The sequence below is a fragment of the Cupressus sempervirens genome, chromosome 1, assembly GCF_028749045.1.
Source record: "Cupressus sempervirens isolate cs-2001-9-10 chromosome 1, ASM2874904v1, whole genome shotgun sequence".
Lineage (NCBI taxonomy): Eukaryota > Viridiplantae > Streptophyta > Pinopsida > Cupressales > Cupressaceae > Cupressus > Cupressus sempervirens.
The window spans coordinates 200,744,400-200,760,810 of record NC_143118.1 but is presented as its reverse complement, the minus strand read 5'-3'; the positions used below and the strand labels follow the sequence as shown (position 1 = coordinate 200,760,810).

The following is a 16,411-nucleotide window of genomic DNA, read 5'->3' as shown; positions in this document are numbered from 1 at the left end:
AAAGATGAAGTGCTCCTTAGGCTTAATCTCATCAAAATTGCAAAGCTGGAAAATTGTGTGCTCTTTGTCCATTTGGTAATTGGTCTTGCAAAGGAGCCCATGTGAACCCACCCTAAAGAAGCCTAGGGAATCTTGAGGGTATATGCCCAGTGGAGGGAAAGGTAGGAACGCCAAAGTTCAAACAATAGGTCAATCCTTTAGCTCCAAGAAGTGCTCTGGGTATAAGCCCATCTTAGGGTGAAGGCCCCTGTGGGGTTTAACCCAAATAGTGTGAATTAATTGCCTGTAAATGTCCTCTCTAATGTACCTATTTAGCTCCTACTAGGGAGGAACAAGATGGGGGGGGTGCATCAAGTGCAAAAGGGGGCCGAGGTGATCCATCTCAATCCCAATAGATCCCAGAAAGGCAGAAGTCTTAGCAAACCAACTATAAGCCCAACCTGAGGGGAAAGCATTTGTTGGATATGCGTATTTGTGACAACCCTTTGATGAATTAGCAAACAATGAGAGGTGGCGAAGGTACCAAGCTAGATCGAAGATGCCCTCAAGCCTAAAGGGACGAGCCCCAAACTATGCAAGAATAATGTTGTGTGGGATGGATTGCTTGCACTTGATAATGCACCAAAGGAGGAGAATCTAAACCCTCTCAGCAAAAACACAATCAAAGTCCAGCAAAGGACCCCATGTAATTGAGTCATGGAGGACAATAGGTTTGATCAGTTCTTTTACAAGTGTCATCTTGGACAAAGTGTCCTAAAAAATTGTGCCAAAAGCACTGTGTCTCAAGGAGGGCCAACAAACCATAACCCTTGATTCATGGTTGAAGGGTGGGTCTTATAATAAAGTGACGCCCATAAATCTTGACCCCTAGATATGTGTAAGAGGACGAGATCTCCGCCTCCATACCTCTGAAGAAGAAATGAATGTGAGATGTCTTAAGAGCATAGAAGACCATCACCTTGGTCTTCCCCAAATTAATAGCCAAATGTTGCAACTCGCAGAAAGATGCGAGACCATCCAACTGTCATTGCATACCCTTAGGGGAGGAAGCTAATAGAATGACATTATTTGCGAAGAGCAGATTGGAGATCATAATTTGGTGAAGAAGACAACAATCCCTAGGAAGAGAGTGGTCCTAAACATATCTCTCAAATAAGACAAATATCAAAAGGGTAATCTCAAGATAAGACAAAATCAGAATGAAAAAATACTTAAGGAAATCTTGTGTTAAGGTAAGTTGTTTGGAATTTAGGAAAAAGACATAATTTACAGCTATCATAAATTTAATCACAACACCAAAGAGTTTCTTAACTCTGAGTGCAGCTTTGGAAAATTTTGGAGCACTCCCATAATGTGGGAATTGAAGAACTTAAAACACAACTCTACAACTGAGGAGGGAGGGGGGAATGAATCAGTAGTAGACTACATTTCCAATTCTTTTTGAAGATCTTAATGCAATAAAAAATAAAATTTAAACTAAAATCTGAAAATAACTATAACTGTAACAAGAAAGAAAAGTGACCACAAGAAGATCCAATGCACAAAAATTGACATTGAAACCTAGGATGGGGAAAACTATGGTATCATTCGTCTTGCCATTTAGTGGAAGAGAAACTTGATTTGCAAAGCTACACAATATTAGAAAACAGTACAAGGAATCAAACTGTTTTCTCTTGAAGATCTATTATTGTAACATATGTATAAATTCTCAGAATTTAAACTCAAATAATAGGCCTTTCTCGAACATGTATCTTTTTGCCACAGTTGGATAAGTATCTACCTGTCTTAATTTTTTAGATGCACATCATCTATGTTGATATTCATTTCCTCTGATTTGTGTCCATTTCCACGCATCCTTAATGCAAGTGTATAAACAATTTTCCTTTTGACTGACATTCTCTCTGCAACTATTTTAACTGCCTGAAAATGCAAAATGCAAAATTATTAGATAATACATTGATAATATAGGAGGTAATTGATCTAAAACCATAAAGAAGATAAAACACATGGCATGTATGTTTTCTAGCCTAAACAATGCTGTTGTCTAGAGAAACTTTTGATCTTTCAAAGGATTTATCTGACAACATATATTAGTTTAGGTTCTGCAGAAGTTGATAATGTTAAATTTTTATATGATACATTTACTTAGTCAAACATTTGTTTTGTTCATTAATCATGGAATTGTTAATCTTACAAAAATTACCCATTTGTTGTACACATAACTCGTAACATTCCAGACTGTATTTGTGCTTATATTTAACACAAGTTAGAATGTAAATACAGAAACTCATCTCAGATTTCATTCGTGCACCCCACTAAATTGTTATTGAGTGAAAACAAAAGTGTTTCCTAAGGGCAAAACATTAACTTTGTGCAAGTTCAATCAGACTCTAGAATATGCCTATGTATACATTGTACAAATTGTTCAATTCATAAGCCATGGCACTGCTAAACACAGGAGAGTCAACATATCAAATATCATTTCAAATAAGACAGCACTGTAAATACTCAATATATAAGGTATGATAGAATAAATATGATGGGGTTGTGTGGAAGATAGTTTTAACTTTCCTGTTATGTGATCTTAACTCAAGCACTTATTTGGTACATGACACTTGAATCTTTTCATATATTATTACTAAATCTGCAGCAAGATATAAAAGAAAAAGAAAAACTTTATAACATGAACAGAGAACAATTTGAAATTGAGCATTTCATTCATACATTGGTAAGATGACAAACTCATAATATTGTTCAACAACATGGTTGTAAATATTTTGTTTTGTGATTGGCAAGTGTTTATATTTTAAGGCATTAGCTAACTTTATGACATGTATAGAGAACAATTTGAAATTTGAGCATTTCATTCATACAATGGCAAGATGACAAACTCATATTTTATTGTTCAATAACATGGATGTCAATATTTTATTTTGTGATTGGCACGTGTTTATATTTTAAGGCATTAGCTAGACAAGGTTGAAAAGAACATGAAATCATTTACAAATTTAGTGCATATGTGTGTTTTCTAAGAGTGTAATTTAAAATGTGTATATTTTCAAATGTTTGATAAATGTGCCAAGTTATAGCAGATTTTCCCAAGTTTTTGAAAACTCTGGGTCAGCTGAGTTATTGCCGAGCCCAAGTTTTTCAACTAATGCTATGGATAACCAAATGCAAATTTATGACAAGTTCTTCATTTAATTATCTTAATCTTTATGAAAGCCATTATACTTTTCTTTGATTTATTGGTCAAACCAATAATGTATATAATTGTTATATTTTATTATTTATTTATTTAATTTTATATTTCTATATTATTATTATTATAATATTATAGTTTATTATTTTGTATATTTTAAATTTATTAATTATTCATTTTTTAATATCATTATTTATCTATTTTGTACTTATAATTATATTTTATTATATTAATATATCAAACTTCATCTGGAAAGGGGACATCACAACTACCAAATTAACTCCATGGTTGAAGAATGTTGATCTCTTGTTCCTCTTGAAGAAGGTTAAGCACAAGTTAGATAGCATGAGTTATAGGGTGTGAATTTGATCTTTCCTTGCTCTTGATAGAACATTTATACAATAATATTATTTTGTAATGGATTTGTTACTAATAATACATTTGAATGTTCTTTAGAGGCTACGTTTTTCCTTTAAAGGATCTTGTTTATTGTTATATCTAATAAATTATATACATGAAATAATAGTAAAGATAGTAGTGCACACTAGGTAGAGTAAAATGTCTTTATTTCCCGATCAAATTATTATAGAGAAGACGAGATAGTCAGCCAAGAAGACAATTTTATCCAGCTATACCATACTCCTTTGATGATATGCAACATATTCAAAGGACCCAATGGTTGCCAAGAGGAACACAATATCAACTGACAAATGAAACTACCTAAGAGTGATACGTAACTTGATATGGACAATCGATACATTGTCGGGTAACCAATACTATCAAACATAACAATAGGCATTGTAAGTTAACTACATAATTGCCCCCTCCCCCAAAAGAAAGAATCATCTTCTAGACGACCAGTATACATCAAGTAATATTTAGAAAGCCTAATGACAAGAGTATAGACAATGAATTCTGTTGTGCAAAATCAAAGTTTTAGTATACTTTAAAACACAATTGGGGCTCTAGAGGCAATACCCCTGGGAAGATCAAGGGGTAGCACTCCTTGTGGGATCTAGGGGTGATTCACCAATAGGGTCAAGGAGTAGCCCCTCATAGTTGGAACAATCGCCAAGTATTTGGTGAGTTTCCAACACTTGCCGAGTTTTTCACGAAAAAGCTCAAGAAAACCAATAAATACTGAGTAACCGATGAGTGTTTTTTAAAAACTCGCAGAGGCAGCAGGTAATAGCCGCTCGTGCATTGGCCCAGCAACATAGGGAAAAATAATTGTTTCTTTGCAACACTAGTTGCATTTGTGTTTTCTAAAGGCTTGAGGTATGAAGAGAAGAAGGTTTGGAGGCATTCTTAGGTGATTGCAAGTGATTCAAGGGGGATTTGAGTGAATTTGTAGAGGATTCTAACCAGTTTTAGAAGACAAATCTTTCTAGGTAGGTTTGCTGAGATTGTTTTTATCATAGTTAGAAAACTTTTTATAGTTTTTCTATTGTTTTATTATTGCTTGTAAATGAATTCAAATCATTTAAAAGCATTTTAACTCTATGTTTGAATCATTTGAAAGCCATTCAGCACAATTTTTTTTTAAGAATATGTAAGATTTTCTAAAAACAAACCTTAGTTGTTCGTTTAGTTTGTTTAGTTCATAAGATCTAACTTCTAAGTTCTAAGTTCTAACTTTGTTTATTCATTTTTCTATAAATTTATGCGTAGGGCAGCGGTTAAGCATGACAAATCCACAAGAAGAGTGACCACAAACACCATGCCCATTTCGATATATAAGCATGGTGGTTTGCCTATGAAGTCCAAATGATGTTGGGAAGGTTATATGCATTCCATGTGAAAAACTTATTTCTGGAGGCATAAACTGCTTCCAATACCACCTTGCAGGCATAAAGAAACATGATTCAAAACTTTGTCTCAAGGTAACTGAAGAAGAAGGAAGATTCATGAATCCCCTACTTGCAGCTGCTGAAGAGAAAAAATTGAATAGGGAGAGGGTGAAATTAGCTACGAGGGCAGTCATAGCTGAATCTCAAGGAGCTCCTTTTGGTATGCAAGAAAAAGAAGAAGCACTTGAAAACATACCAAGATCTCTTCATGGCCCACGGATCTGCAAACAAAGTACCTCTTTTGCCAGTTCCACTTCTTCTACATTTCCTAGTTCTTCATCACCATCCACATTAGGGATAGGGACTTATTTTGTGTCCAAGAACATAGCTGAATCACAATAATCATTAGAGGGCACTGGATGGAACAAGGAGATAAGATAAGATAATGATATTAATGTCCAACAAAAGACCAAAAAGAGGTCTATGGGACTGAAGAGTCAGCAGGAGCACGCAAAGGTGTCCGAAGAAAAGCAACAACAACAAACAAATACAAGCAACAGAAAGCACTAGGAGGCTTTCTTGGGTGAGAAGAGGTGGATGAGAAAATTGATATTGCAGTAGCTGATTTTTGGTTTTTCAATAATCTCTCAATGAATGTGGCTGATAGTCCATACTGGTTGAATTTGATGAATGCAATTTCAATATTGGGCAAAGGGTACAAGCCAGCTTCTCACAAGGATTTGAGTGGAAGGTTAGTATTTTACTATTTAGTAATTGTAAATAATTGTGATTCACTTCAGTTCATTGTTATATTTTAAATCTTAATTGTTATTTCCTATTTTTTACTAACACTTTATTATAGTTAAATTTTGTAAGTTGCTTGACAATGCGGTTGATAGTGCAAGAGCATTGACAGAAGACCAAAAGAAAGAGGGGAAAAAATATGGCTGCACCATTTTATTTGATGTGTGGATAAATAGAAGTAGAACTGTTATTAATTTCTTGGTTGCTTGCAAAGATGATGTGGTGTTTTGGAAATCTGTTGATGCCTCCAACAAAATGAAAAATGCACACACATTGGCTTTAATGTTGGAGAATGTGGTCATGGAGGTGGAAGTAGAGAATGCAGTGCAAATCATCACAGATAATGTAGTAGCATATGTGGCAGCAGGTAAATTTAATTTTTTATGTTTAAAATGAATCATGAATCTAATGCTATGGTATTATTCAATTTAGATTTGATGTAAATAAGGAAATTTTGTAACTAATTATTGATTTTTTACTAATCTTTTAGGTAGAATCCTCCAAGAGAGGCATCCCACACCTTTTCGGTCACCTTGTCCAGCACATGTCCTTGACCTTCTTTTGGAGGACATAGGAAAACTTGATTGGGTGTGTCCAGTTGTGGAAGATGCTAGGTGAGTCACCAAATATATCTATAATCATCCATGGGTTCTGTAATAACCACCCCTTTTTTTGTTTTTGAGGAGACTTGTAGACTACTAAGTATTATCAATTAGAGTGCTACTTTCAACATGGCATTTTGACAAACACTTAGCAAACATACAACAATAAATATGCAAAGTCTAGAACCTCCTTATTTACTAATAAAATATGGATTTTTCCATAGAAATATTTACATACAATTGCCTTACAGGCTGTAGAAAATATTCTGATTGGTATTTAACAATTACAATGCCCAAAAATGAACAGTATGATGGAAGGAACATGAGAGTAGATGCCATAGTGATCTGCTGATGAAATGGCAGCCCCTCCAAACTTTTATCAGCTAGAGTGTACAAGAAACTCAATGCAACACTGTTTGCGTACTGTGGCAACAATATTCACAACACTGTAGCAAAAACACTATTCACGTGCATCGTAGCAAAACAATATTCACGCGCACTGTAGCAAAACAATATTCACGCGCATTGTGGCAAAATCACTATTCACATGACTGTAGCAAAACACAATAAATCCCATTGTGTTTCCTAAATGAAAACACTTGTTATCCTCCTGACTGTTTCTTTCAATAGTGAAGAGAATGCTAGCAAAGGGGGATTTCGTCCTCCAAGCTCAACCATTAGATTTCTCAGAAACCCGATAGCATAATAGTAATATCATCCAAGCATACCCCAACTCATTCTAGCTAAGAGAATATAATGTCCTCCAAGAAGTAAACTTCATTAGCAAAAGCAATGTGGAATAAATGAGAAACACCTTTTTAAAACAACTTTATAATAAAGTGACTTAATTAATAAGTCTTTTATTTAATTCACTTTATAATAAAGTAAATTAACTTTGGCATTAAAATCATATAAGAGTCAAACTCAGAATACCATGTATGATAGCTCGTCGAAAAGAGCTCAACCAAATCCACCAAGCCAAACACTACAAATTTCCATATCACTTGAGTCCCACTGATTTACTAAAAATAGTAATTCCTGATAATACTGCCAAATGAGCTCCCTAATCACTTCATTAGCCTACAAAAGCTCCTATCATAGGCTAATCTATTGACCTTGATGGTCACATTAAGTAGGGGACATTACAGTCCGCCCCCCTTGAAGTTGCTTGTCCTCAAGCAATCTCAGTTCTTGATGCTGCAATACTTGCTCTTTTTCCCAAGTAGGATCCTCCTCTAGCAGGTTTCTCCACTTAACCAAGTATTCCTTAACTACCCTGTTCCTAAGAGTCCTCTCTCTGGCATCCAGAATAGCTTCAGGGACCAACACAAGCTTACCCTCATCCAATGGTGGAAAATCTGCAGAAGGCACAATTCATTGACCAATGGCTTTCCTAAGTCTCAACACATGAAACACATTATGTACTTGATTGCCCTCTGGAAGCTCAATCTCATAGGCAACCTCACCCACTTTGCAAATCACTCTATAGGGTCCATAAAACCTAGGCTTCAACTTCTCAGCTCTGCTCTTCTTGAGCGATGACTATCTATGTGGCTGTAGCCTCAAATAAATCATATCCCCTATCTCAAAATTGCATTCTACCCTGTGCTGATAAACATACAACTTCTGTTGATTCTGAGGTTGCTGTATGTTCTCCCTAAGCACTTTCAGGATATCTTGACTATTTTGCAATAAGTCTTTTGCTTTGGCCACTCTGTTGTCCCCCCAAACTAAATTGATTAAGCTAGCTGCTTCATAACCATCCAGTGCCATGAAAGTAGTCATCTTGATGGACATATGATAAATGGTATTATAATAGTATTCTCCCGTATGCAGCCATCTGACCCAAGCTCTTTGTTGTGCACTCACATAGTTTCTCAAATATCCTCCACCCATTTATTCACAATCTTCGTCTACACATCTATCTGCAGATGGTAACTAGTGTTAGGTGTAAGATCAGTACCATAGAACCTAAACAATTCCTGCCAAAAAACCTCATAAATTTACAATCTCGATCACTGATAATGAATCTAGGCAGCCCATGTAACCTGAATCTCTCTAAAGAAAAAATCTGCCACCTGTGCTACTCTGTAAGTGGATGGAATAGCAAAGAAGTTAGCAAATTTCGTCAAGCGGTCTACCACCACATAGATGCAATCTCTCCCTTGCACTCGTGGTAACCCAGTGATGAAATCCATCGAAATAATTTCCCATTTCCTCTTGGGAATGGGCAAGGGTTGAAGAAATCCACTTGCGAGAAAAGTGTGCTCTCCTTATTTTGCTGACACACCATGCACTCTCTCACATATCTCTGCACGTCATCCTTGAGTCCCCTCCAAGTAAATCTCTCATGGATTTGCCTATAAGTTTTGAAGACCCCAGGATGTCCAATTGTAGGCACATTATGAAATGCCCTCAAGATCTCCTCTCTAAACTTTGATGTAGGAATCAAATAAATCCTATCCCAAAATCTGATTAACCCATCCAACACTGCATACCTGTCATCTTGAAGGGTGCCCGCAACTATCCCAAAAGCCCTATCATCTCCTACATACTCCGCTGAAATACGATCTCTCCAATCTTCTAAAATTTATGCTAGAGCACATAAGTGAGGTCTCCGAGATAAAGCGTCAGCCACTAAATTTTTCTTACCTTTGACAAACTCTATGTCAAAGTCATAGGCTTGCAATTTGGTAACCCATTTCTCCTATCGGTAATTAAGATCACGTTGGCCCATGAAGTATTTAATACTATTGTGATCAGTCTTGATCACAAAATGACCACCTACCAAATAAGATCGGAATTTGGCCAACGCATGCATTATGGCCAACATTTCCCAGTCATAGACAAAATAACTCCTCTCAACTCCTCGGAGCTTCCTACTCTCGAATGCAATGGGGTGTTTCTCTTGCATTAGTACTGCCCCTATCCCATCTCCTAAAGCATCACACTGAAGCTCAAATGGTTTTGTAAAATCTGGTAGAGCTAGAACTAGACAAGATGACATTACCTTTTTGAAGTGGTTAAAACATCTCTATGCTGCTTTTGTCCATGTGAAGGCTCCTTTCTTGGTGAGATTTATCAAAGGTGTGGCAATCTGTGAGAATCCCCTAACAAACCTCCTCTAAAAACCACATAAACCAAAGAACATCTTAAGCTGTGTAAAGTTTGTGGGAGTAGGCCAATCCACATCAGCTCTAATCTTTTCGAGATCAACCCAAACACCATCTGCACTAATGATATGCCCAAGGTAAAGGAGCTCAATCATGCCAAACTCGCTGTTTGATTTCTTGGCATACAATGACTCTCTATCCAGAATAGATAACACCTCCTCCAGATGCTACAAGTGATCCTCCCAGGTCTTACTGAAGACCAAGATGTCATCAAAAAAGATCAAGAGAAATCTCCTCAACTGCCCCCTGAACACTTGGTTCATACAACTTTGAAATGTGGTGGGTGCATTGGTTAGCACAAATAGCATAATCACAAACTCGAAGTGGCCATAGTGACATCGGAATGTTGTCTTCTTGATGTTCTTTGCTCTCATCCAGATCTGGCGGTTTCCGGATTGTAAATCGATTTTGGTGAAGAAGTGTGCACCATGCAACTCATCAATCCTAGGAATAGGATACCTATTTTTAATTGCTTTCTTATTTAGTGCCCTGTAATCGATGCACATGCACATCGTCCCATCCTTCTTCACTAGAACTACTGCTGAAGCAAAAGGGTTTTTGATAGGCCTAATGTGCCCCATCTCCAATAGCTCCTTAGTTGCCTTCTCTATCTCATCCTTGTGTTTCTTAGGATGACGATAGGGAGTAATCCCTCCTCGAGCTCAATTACATGCTCTATCCCCCTGTCAGGAGGAAGCCCATGCAGATTATCACCAAATACTTTGGTGTGCCTATCAAGTATCTCCTGGATATCTCGTGGATGACTCTTTACTTGTGGCTCTTGTGGAGCTGGCATAATGAAACATTCTATTGCCCGATCTATGTTATTATGCCGAAAAAGTCTCTGAATTCTCCTCAGGGAGACCACTCTGCAACTTCCATCTGAGAGTCCTCTAAGTACAACAGTTCTCCCCTCATGTTGGAATCTCATCTCCAATTTTGCTAGGTTAAGTGTGAACTCAACTAGCGAGGCCATCGATGTCATGCCGAGGATGACATCATAGTCTCCTATGTCTACTACATAGAACTCATCCTCCAACTCATAGCCATCTCCAAACTTGATGTGAAGATTAGATATCTTCTGAGAACATAATAATTTGTCACCATTAGCTACCATGACTCTAAACCCAGCATGCTCCTCGGTTTGTAAACCTCTCGTGGCTACCAACCATGTATCAATGAAGATATTTATAGCCCCAGTGTCAATGAGAGAGATCACTTTTTGCCCTTGGATAGTACCCCTGACCCTAAATGTGATCGCCTTTTGAGTGCCCACCAATCATGCCAACAACCTATCATCCTTAGGATCGTCGCTCCCCTCCGGAGTGCTACTCTCATCCAAATCAGAATGTTGATCCTCCCCCTCTGATTGTGACTCCTTTGCTAAAAAATACTCCATTTGATTTGCCTTAGCCATGAGAGGGCACATATGAGATAAGTCCCAAGGCTCTCTACAATGAAAACGCAACTTCTTTCTCCTCAACTCATTCAAGATGTCATTATCCAACATCCTATTATCCCCTTTTGGTTGTGCACCCTGGTAAAAAGGTTTTTTGTCCTTAACCTTATCCTTCTTTGTATGTAAATCCCTAGGCTGAAATCTGCTCTTCAAAGAAGAAGGTACTAAGTCACGAGCCTTCTTAGTAGCCTCTTGTAATGTAGTTAGGTCATGCCCCTTGACCCAATCCCTCAAGGGATTTGAGAGTCCAATCATAAATAGCACTACTAATCTCCTCTCTGAAATATTTGTAACCAACATAGCTAACCTCTAAAATTCACTAATGTATGTCTCAACTGATCCCCACTACTTGAGCTCTGCCAACTCTTTAAATTGTAACTTAGGATCTTTGGTATCAAATCTCTCTATGAGTCTCTTAGTGAACTCCTCGTAAGATGTGATCTGATTATGCCCCAAGGTTACCATGCCATGGTGCTACCACTCATGTGCTAGGCCATCCAAATGAATAGCCGCATACTTGATAGCCTCCTCTTCAGCCATCAGATTCAGTTGGAAGTATGTATCTACCTTTTGCACCCAAGCTCGTGCAGTCATCTTCCTTGAGGCATCATAATAAGATAAAGAAAGTTTCCCAACTTTCTTTCTCAGCTCAAAGTTTTGATTTCTCCTTCCTACTCTAGGCATGTGTCTCATCCTCAAGTCCATATAATCTCTGAGGGAAATATCTGCCTGAAACTTCGGTCCACTAGCCTCCCAATCCCTCCTAAACTGATCCAGTAACTCGGTAATCTGTAGTTCATTTACTGGTTGAATCGAATCTCTGGGTGGGAAGATGGGTAGAAGAGGTCTCAAGCTCGCTGTCGGAGCTGGGCATGCAACATGTCTAAAGTTATCAGCCTCATTTCCATTGTTTCCATGTCCATTATTATTACCATTAATGTTATCCTCAGGACCACATTGTTATTGTCTTGGCCTCTATTATTATCATTGCCCTCATTTCTATTGTTTGCATCACCTGGATTAATATTGACGCGCATCTGCCCAGCCATAAGCTGCAACATCATATCCATTCACCTATTTTGCTCCTGTTGCATACGTTGCCCCCTCCTCTAACATACCCAGTAATCATCTGAACATTACCTCCTGATTTGGACCGGCATTCCTGCCTCTACCTAGTCCTGTATTCCTTTCATCTCGGTCACCCATACTGCTATCTTGTTAAAAGAATATTTCCTCTGTGTTTGTATGACTGGATTCTATTTTCACCTGCACGGATGAACTAGACTGCTCGCTCTGAGTCTAAATCTTTGTTGTCTTGCTCTGGTATGACGGAAGTTAATGGCCTCTGTCGCATGCTCAAACATACATTCTAGACCTGTTTTATTACTGACTTTAGGGTTTTGACATTTCATCAAACACTTTTCCCTTTATTCAATTGTTCCAAATTCCCTGTAAGGCTTCCACAAGATGGTAGGACTTAAAGCTCTAATACCACTATAATAACCACCCCCTTTTTTTCTTTTTTAGAAGACTTGCAGACTACTAAGTATTATCAATTAGAGTGCTATTTTCAACATGGCATTTTGACAAACACTTAGCAAACATACAACAATAAATATGCAAAGTCTAGAACCTCCTTATTTGTTGATAAAATATGAATTTTGCAATAGAAATGTTTACATACAATTGCATTACAAGCTGCAACAAATATTCAGACTGGTATTTAACAATTACAATGCCCAAAAATGAACAGTATGATGGAAGGAACGTGGGAGTAGATGTCGTAGTGATCTGCTGATGAAATGGTAGCCCCTCCAAACTTTTATCAACTAGAGTGTACAAGAAACTCAATGCAACATTGTTCGCGTATTGTACCAGCACTATTCACGACATTGTAGCAAAAACACTATTCACGCACATTGTAGCAAAAAAACTATTCACGTGCATTGTAGCAAAACACTATTCACACACATTGTAACAAAATCACTAATCACATGCACTGCAGCAAAATCACTATTCATGTGCACTATAGCAAAACACAATAAATCCCACTGTGTTTCCTGAATGAAAACACTCGGTAATCCTCCTAACTGTGTCCTTCAACAGCGAAGAGAATGTTAGCAAAGAGGGATTTCGTCCTCCAAACTCAACAATTAGATTTCCGAGAAACCCTATAGCATAATAGTAATATCATCCAAGCATACCCCAACTCATTGCAGCTAAGAGAATATAAAGTCCTCCAAGAAGTTGACTTCATTAGCATAAGCAATGTGGGATAAATGAGACACCTTTTTAAAAGAACTTTATAAGAAAGTGACTTAATTAATAAGTCTTTTATTTAATTCACTTTATAATAAAGTAAATTAACTTTGGCATTAAAATCATATAAGAGTCGAACTTAGAATACCATGTATGATAGCTCGTCGGAAAGAGCTCAACCAAATCCACCAAGCCGAACACTGCAAATTTCCATATCACTTAACTCCCACTGACTTACTAAAAATAGTAACTCCTGAAAATACTGCCAAATGAGCTCCCTAATCACTTCATTAGCCTACGAAAGCTCTTGTCATAGGCCAATCTATTGACCCTGATGGTCATATTAAGTAGGGGACATTATAGGTTCTCAGTTTGATGAGAAAGACCACTATAAGGCAAAGATTTGGTGAGACCCGCTATGACAAGGTTTGCAACGGTGTTCTTGACGTTGCAAAGTATTCTCGACCATATATTGGCTCCAAAACAAATGTTTGTGTGTGCTGATTGGGTTGTTTCACCTTACTTAAAGAAGCTTGATAGAGAGGTTGTGGCATGGATAGTCTTTGATGATAGTTTTTGGCAAAGGCTAAGGAGATTGTGGAGATAATTTCAAGAATCAAAACATTATTTTTTTAGTTGATTCAAGTTTCATTATTAATTTGTGTTGTCGGTAAAATCTATAGTGTGGCCGATGGGTAGAATAGTATCCAAATGGGTGCGTGATGCTTGAGTCGCCCCTACGGGAAGGTATATGTACATCGTCCAAAATGGAATTGGAATCATCATTGGAATCGTTGTAATCATTGGAGTTATTGTAGTAAGCATATTGTATATATGAATAAAGTACCTGTTCTGCATCATATCTTACTGTACTACATGTGTTAATTATCCTTTTACCCTATACGGTACACATTTGGCGTCATTGCCCGACGAACCTGGAACGAAGGAATGTTATAAAGATTAATGCCGAATTTTCTTAACAAGGATAGGAACAAGGTAAAAGACAAGGATGAAATATGTATAGCACAAGAAGTTATAATTTTAGCACAGCAGGCATAGTGCAAACAAAAGCTTCAGCAGATTGTCGATGGACACCATGGGGGTGAAGGGGCATAGACGGAGGGAGTGCACTCACCTAGTAGGCCGAGGAGTACCGAGGAATTGTTGGAGGAGACTCGAGAGTGATCGAATTTGGTGGAAGAAACAAGGGAGGAGTTCATTAAGTTGTATATATCAAGGGTAGAGCAGCTGAACGGAAGGGAAGCAACTCACACGGCTCAAAGTGCCAAGGGAGCATGAGCATGGAGTGAAATCTTCATTGCTGATACACTCGACGAAAGGATATAGGAAGAGAATCGAACAACTTCACTTGAGGAAGATCTTTTCTCACCAAGTAACGCAGTTGTCGGAAGTAGGACAGTTGTCTGAAGCAGCGCGGTTGTGCAGAACAACGCGAGTGTTGTGCAGAACAACGCAAATGTTGTGCAGAACAACGCAGGTGCTCAAAAAAACACGAGTGCTCGAACAATGTGGGTACTCAAAACATCGCAGGTACTCAGAACAGCACAGATAGTTTGAATAGCGTAGCTGCTCAGAACAGTGCAAGTGCTCAGCAAGTACTTAAAAATCAAAAGAAAGTAGTGATGACAGGTCCCAAAGAAAAATTACTGAAGTTTAATGGTGATGGCACAACAGATCCAATCAGACATTGCAAGACATGCGGAACCATATGGATGGAAAATAGCATGACGGATGAGGACGATTGGGTCAAACAGTTCCCAGCAACCCTACGAGGTGTGGCAATTGATTGGTTTTTAGACACCGACTCTCAGAAACTGACTACATGGGTGGACGTTAGAAAGGAATTCACAGCAGAATTTCGATTACTATGGGACGATAATGAATTAGTAGCGGAGATATATAGCACCAAGCAAGGAAAAAATGAAACAATCCATGCCTATGCTAGACGGTTGAAAGAGCTAGTTGGAGAGATGGAAAGTCAACCCGTGGACGGTTTGAAAAAATGATGGTTTGCGGAGGGGTTACGGCTGGCCCTGAAAAAGAAGATGAAGATTGTACCACCTGCATCGTACGCCGATGTGTATAGTCGTGCAATGGATTTAGAAAGCGAGCAGAAGACAAGTAGGAAGAAAAAGCATGTCTTCGAATTCAGACGATTCATCCTCCTAAAGTAGCAGTAGTGACGAGGAATCGAACAAGAAGGTTCGAGCGTTACAGAAAGATATGCTTCGAATCATGAAAGAATTTAAAATTTTGAAAAAGAATCCGAACACAGTGAAGGGAGAACTGTGGTGTACAGACTGTAAAGAAGATGGCCATACAAAGGGCTCATGCCCAAAGAAACAGTTTTGTGACATCTGCTAGGTTGTGGGGCATTCCCTAAAGAAGTGCCTGTTTAACATGAAATCAAAAGGACACCAGCATGTGTTACTAACGAAGGAAGTGTCCACCGGAAACAACACAAGCAATGATGCAACTTCAAGCAGATATCGCAACAATAATAGATGTGGAAGGGGTGGCAATAATAACAACAATAACAATGGAGGCTAGAGTCGAATACAGTATGACGCGAGTGGAAGACCGATGATTTAGTGTCATACGTGCAATCTTTGGGGCCACTTCACTAGAGACTGTACTATGAAGGAGACACCGCAGCTACTGTGCAAATGGTGTGATCCAGGGGACCACGAAGATTCAAAATGCACAAAGCAAGGAGTAAATCTATTAAGCATTGAAACATGTGATGAGAAGGTCCTAGCGGTCACATGGGAACAGGCGAAGAAAGAAAAATACCCTGATGCAGAAGAAGAGGAGGAGAGGCTACAAAAAGCACGAACAGAGATAGAAAGGCAGATGAAAACTGGGAAATCACAAGTCAAAGACACTACCGAAATTGTGAAAAGGAATTTGGCAAAACAGAACATGATGAGGCAGATAATGCAAATAGAAGTTCTTATTAAATTAAATGACCTCACGATGCCACAATTACAGACAGCTATTATGAATATGACATCGCTCCTGAGAGTGACAGAGGAAATAGGAAGGAATAGTAATGGAACAATGGCAGCAGACCCGATGCTATTGGAACTTACGACAGGAAG

At 38.1% G+C, this 16,411-nt stretch overlaps 1 protein-coding gene across 11 annotated transcripts in view; it reads right to left on the bottom strand.

Annotated features, from left to right (window-relative positions):
* Positions 1-16,411, bottom strand: part of LOC149576818 (Tetrapyrrole (Corrin/Porphyrin) Methylase) — a 272,690-nt gene that overhangs the window by 25,096 nt on the left and 231,183 nt on the right. For all 11 annotated transcript variants that reach the window (XR_016362336.1, XR_016362333.1, XR_016362327.1 and 8 more), the window contains one exon: positions 1,781-1,920. Coding sequence is in view for 2 of the 11 variants with exons in the window: in XM_089820217.1 (XP_089676343.1) it covers positions 1,786-1,920 (135 nt within the window). In the remaining 9 variants the exon portion in view is untranslated. The remainder of the gene's footprint in view (positions 1-1,780; positions 1,921-16,411) is intronic.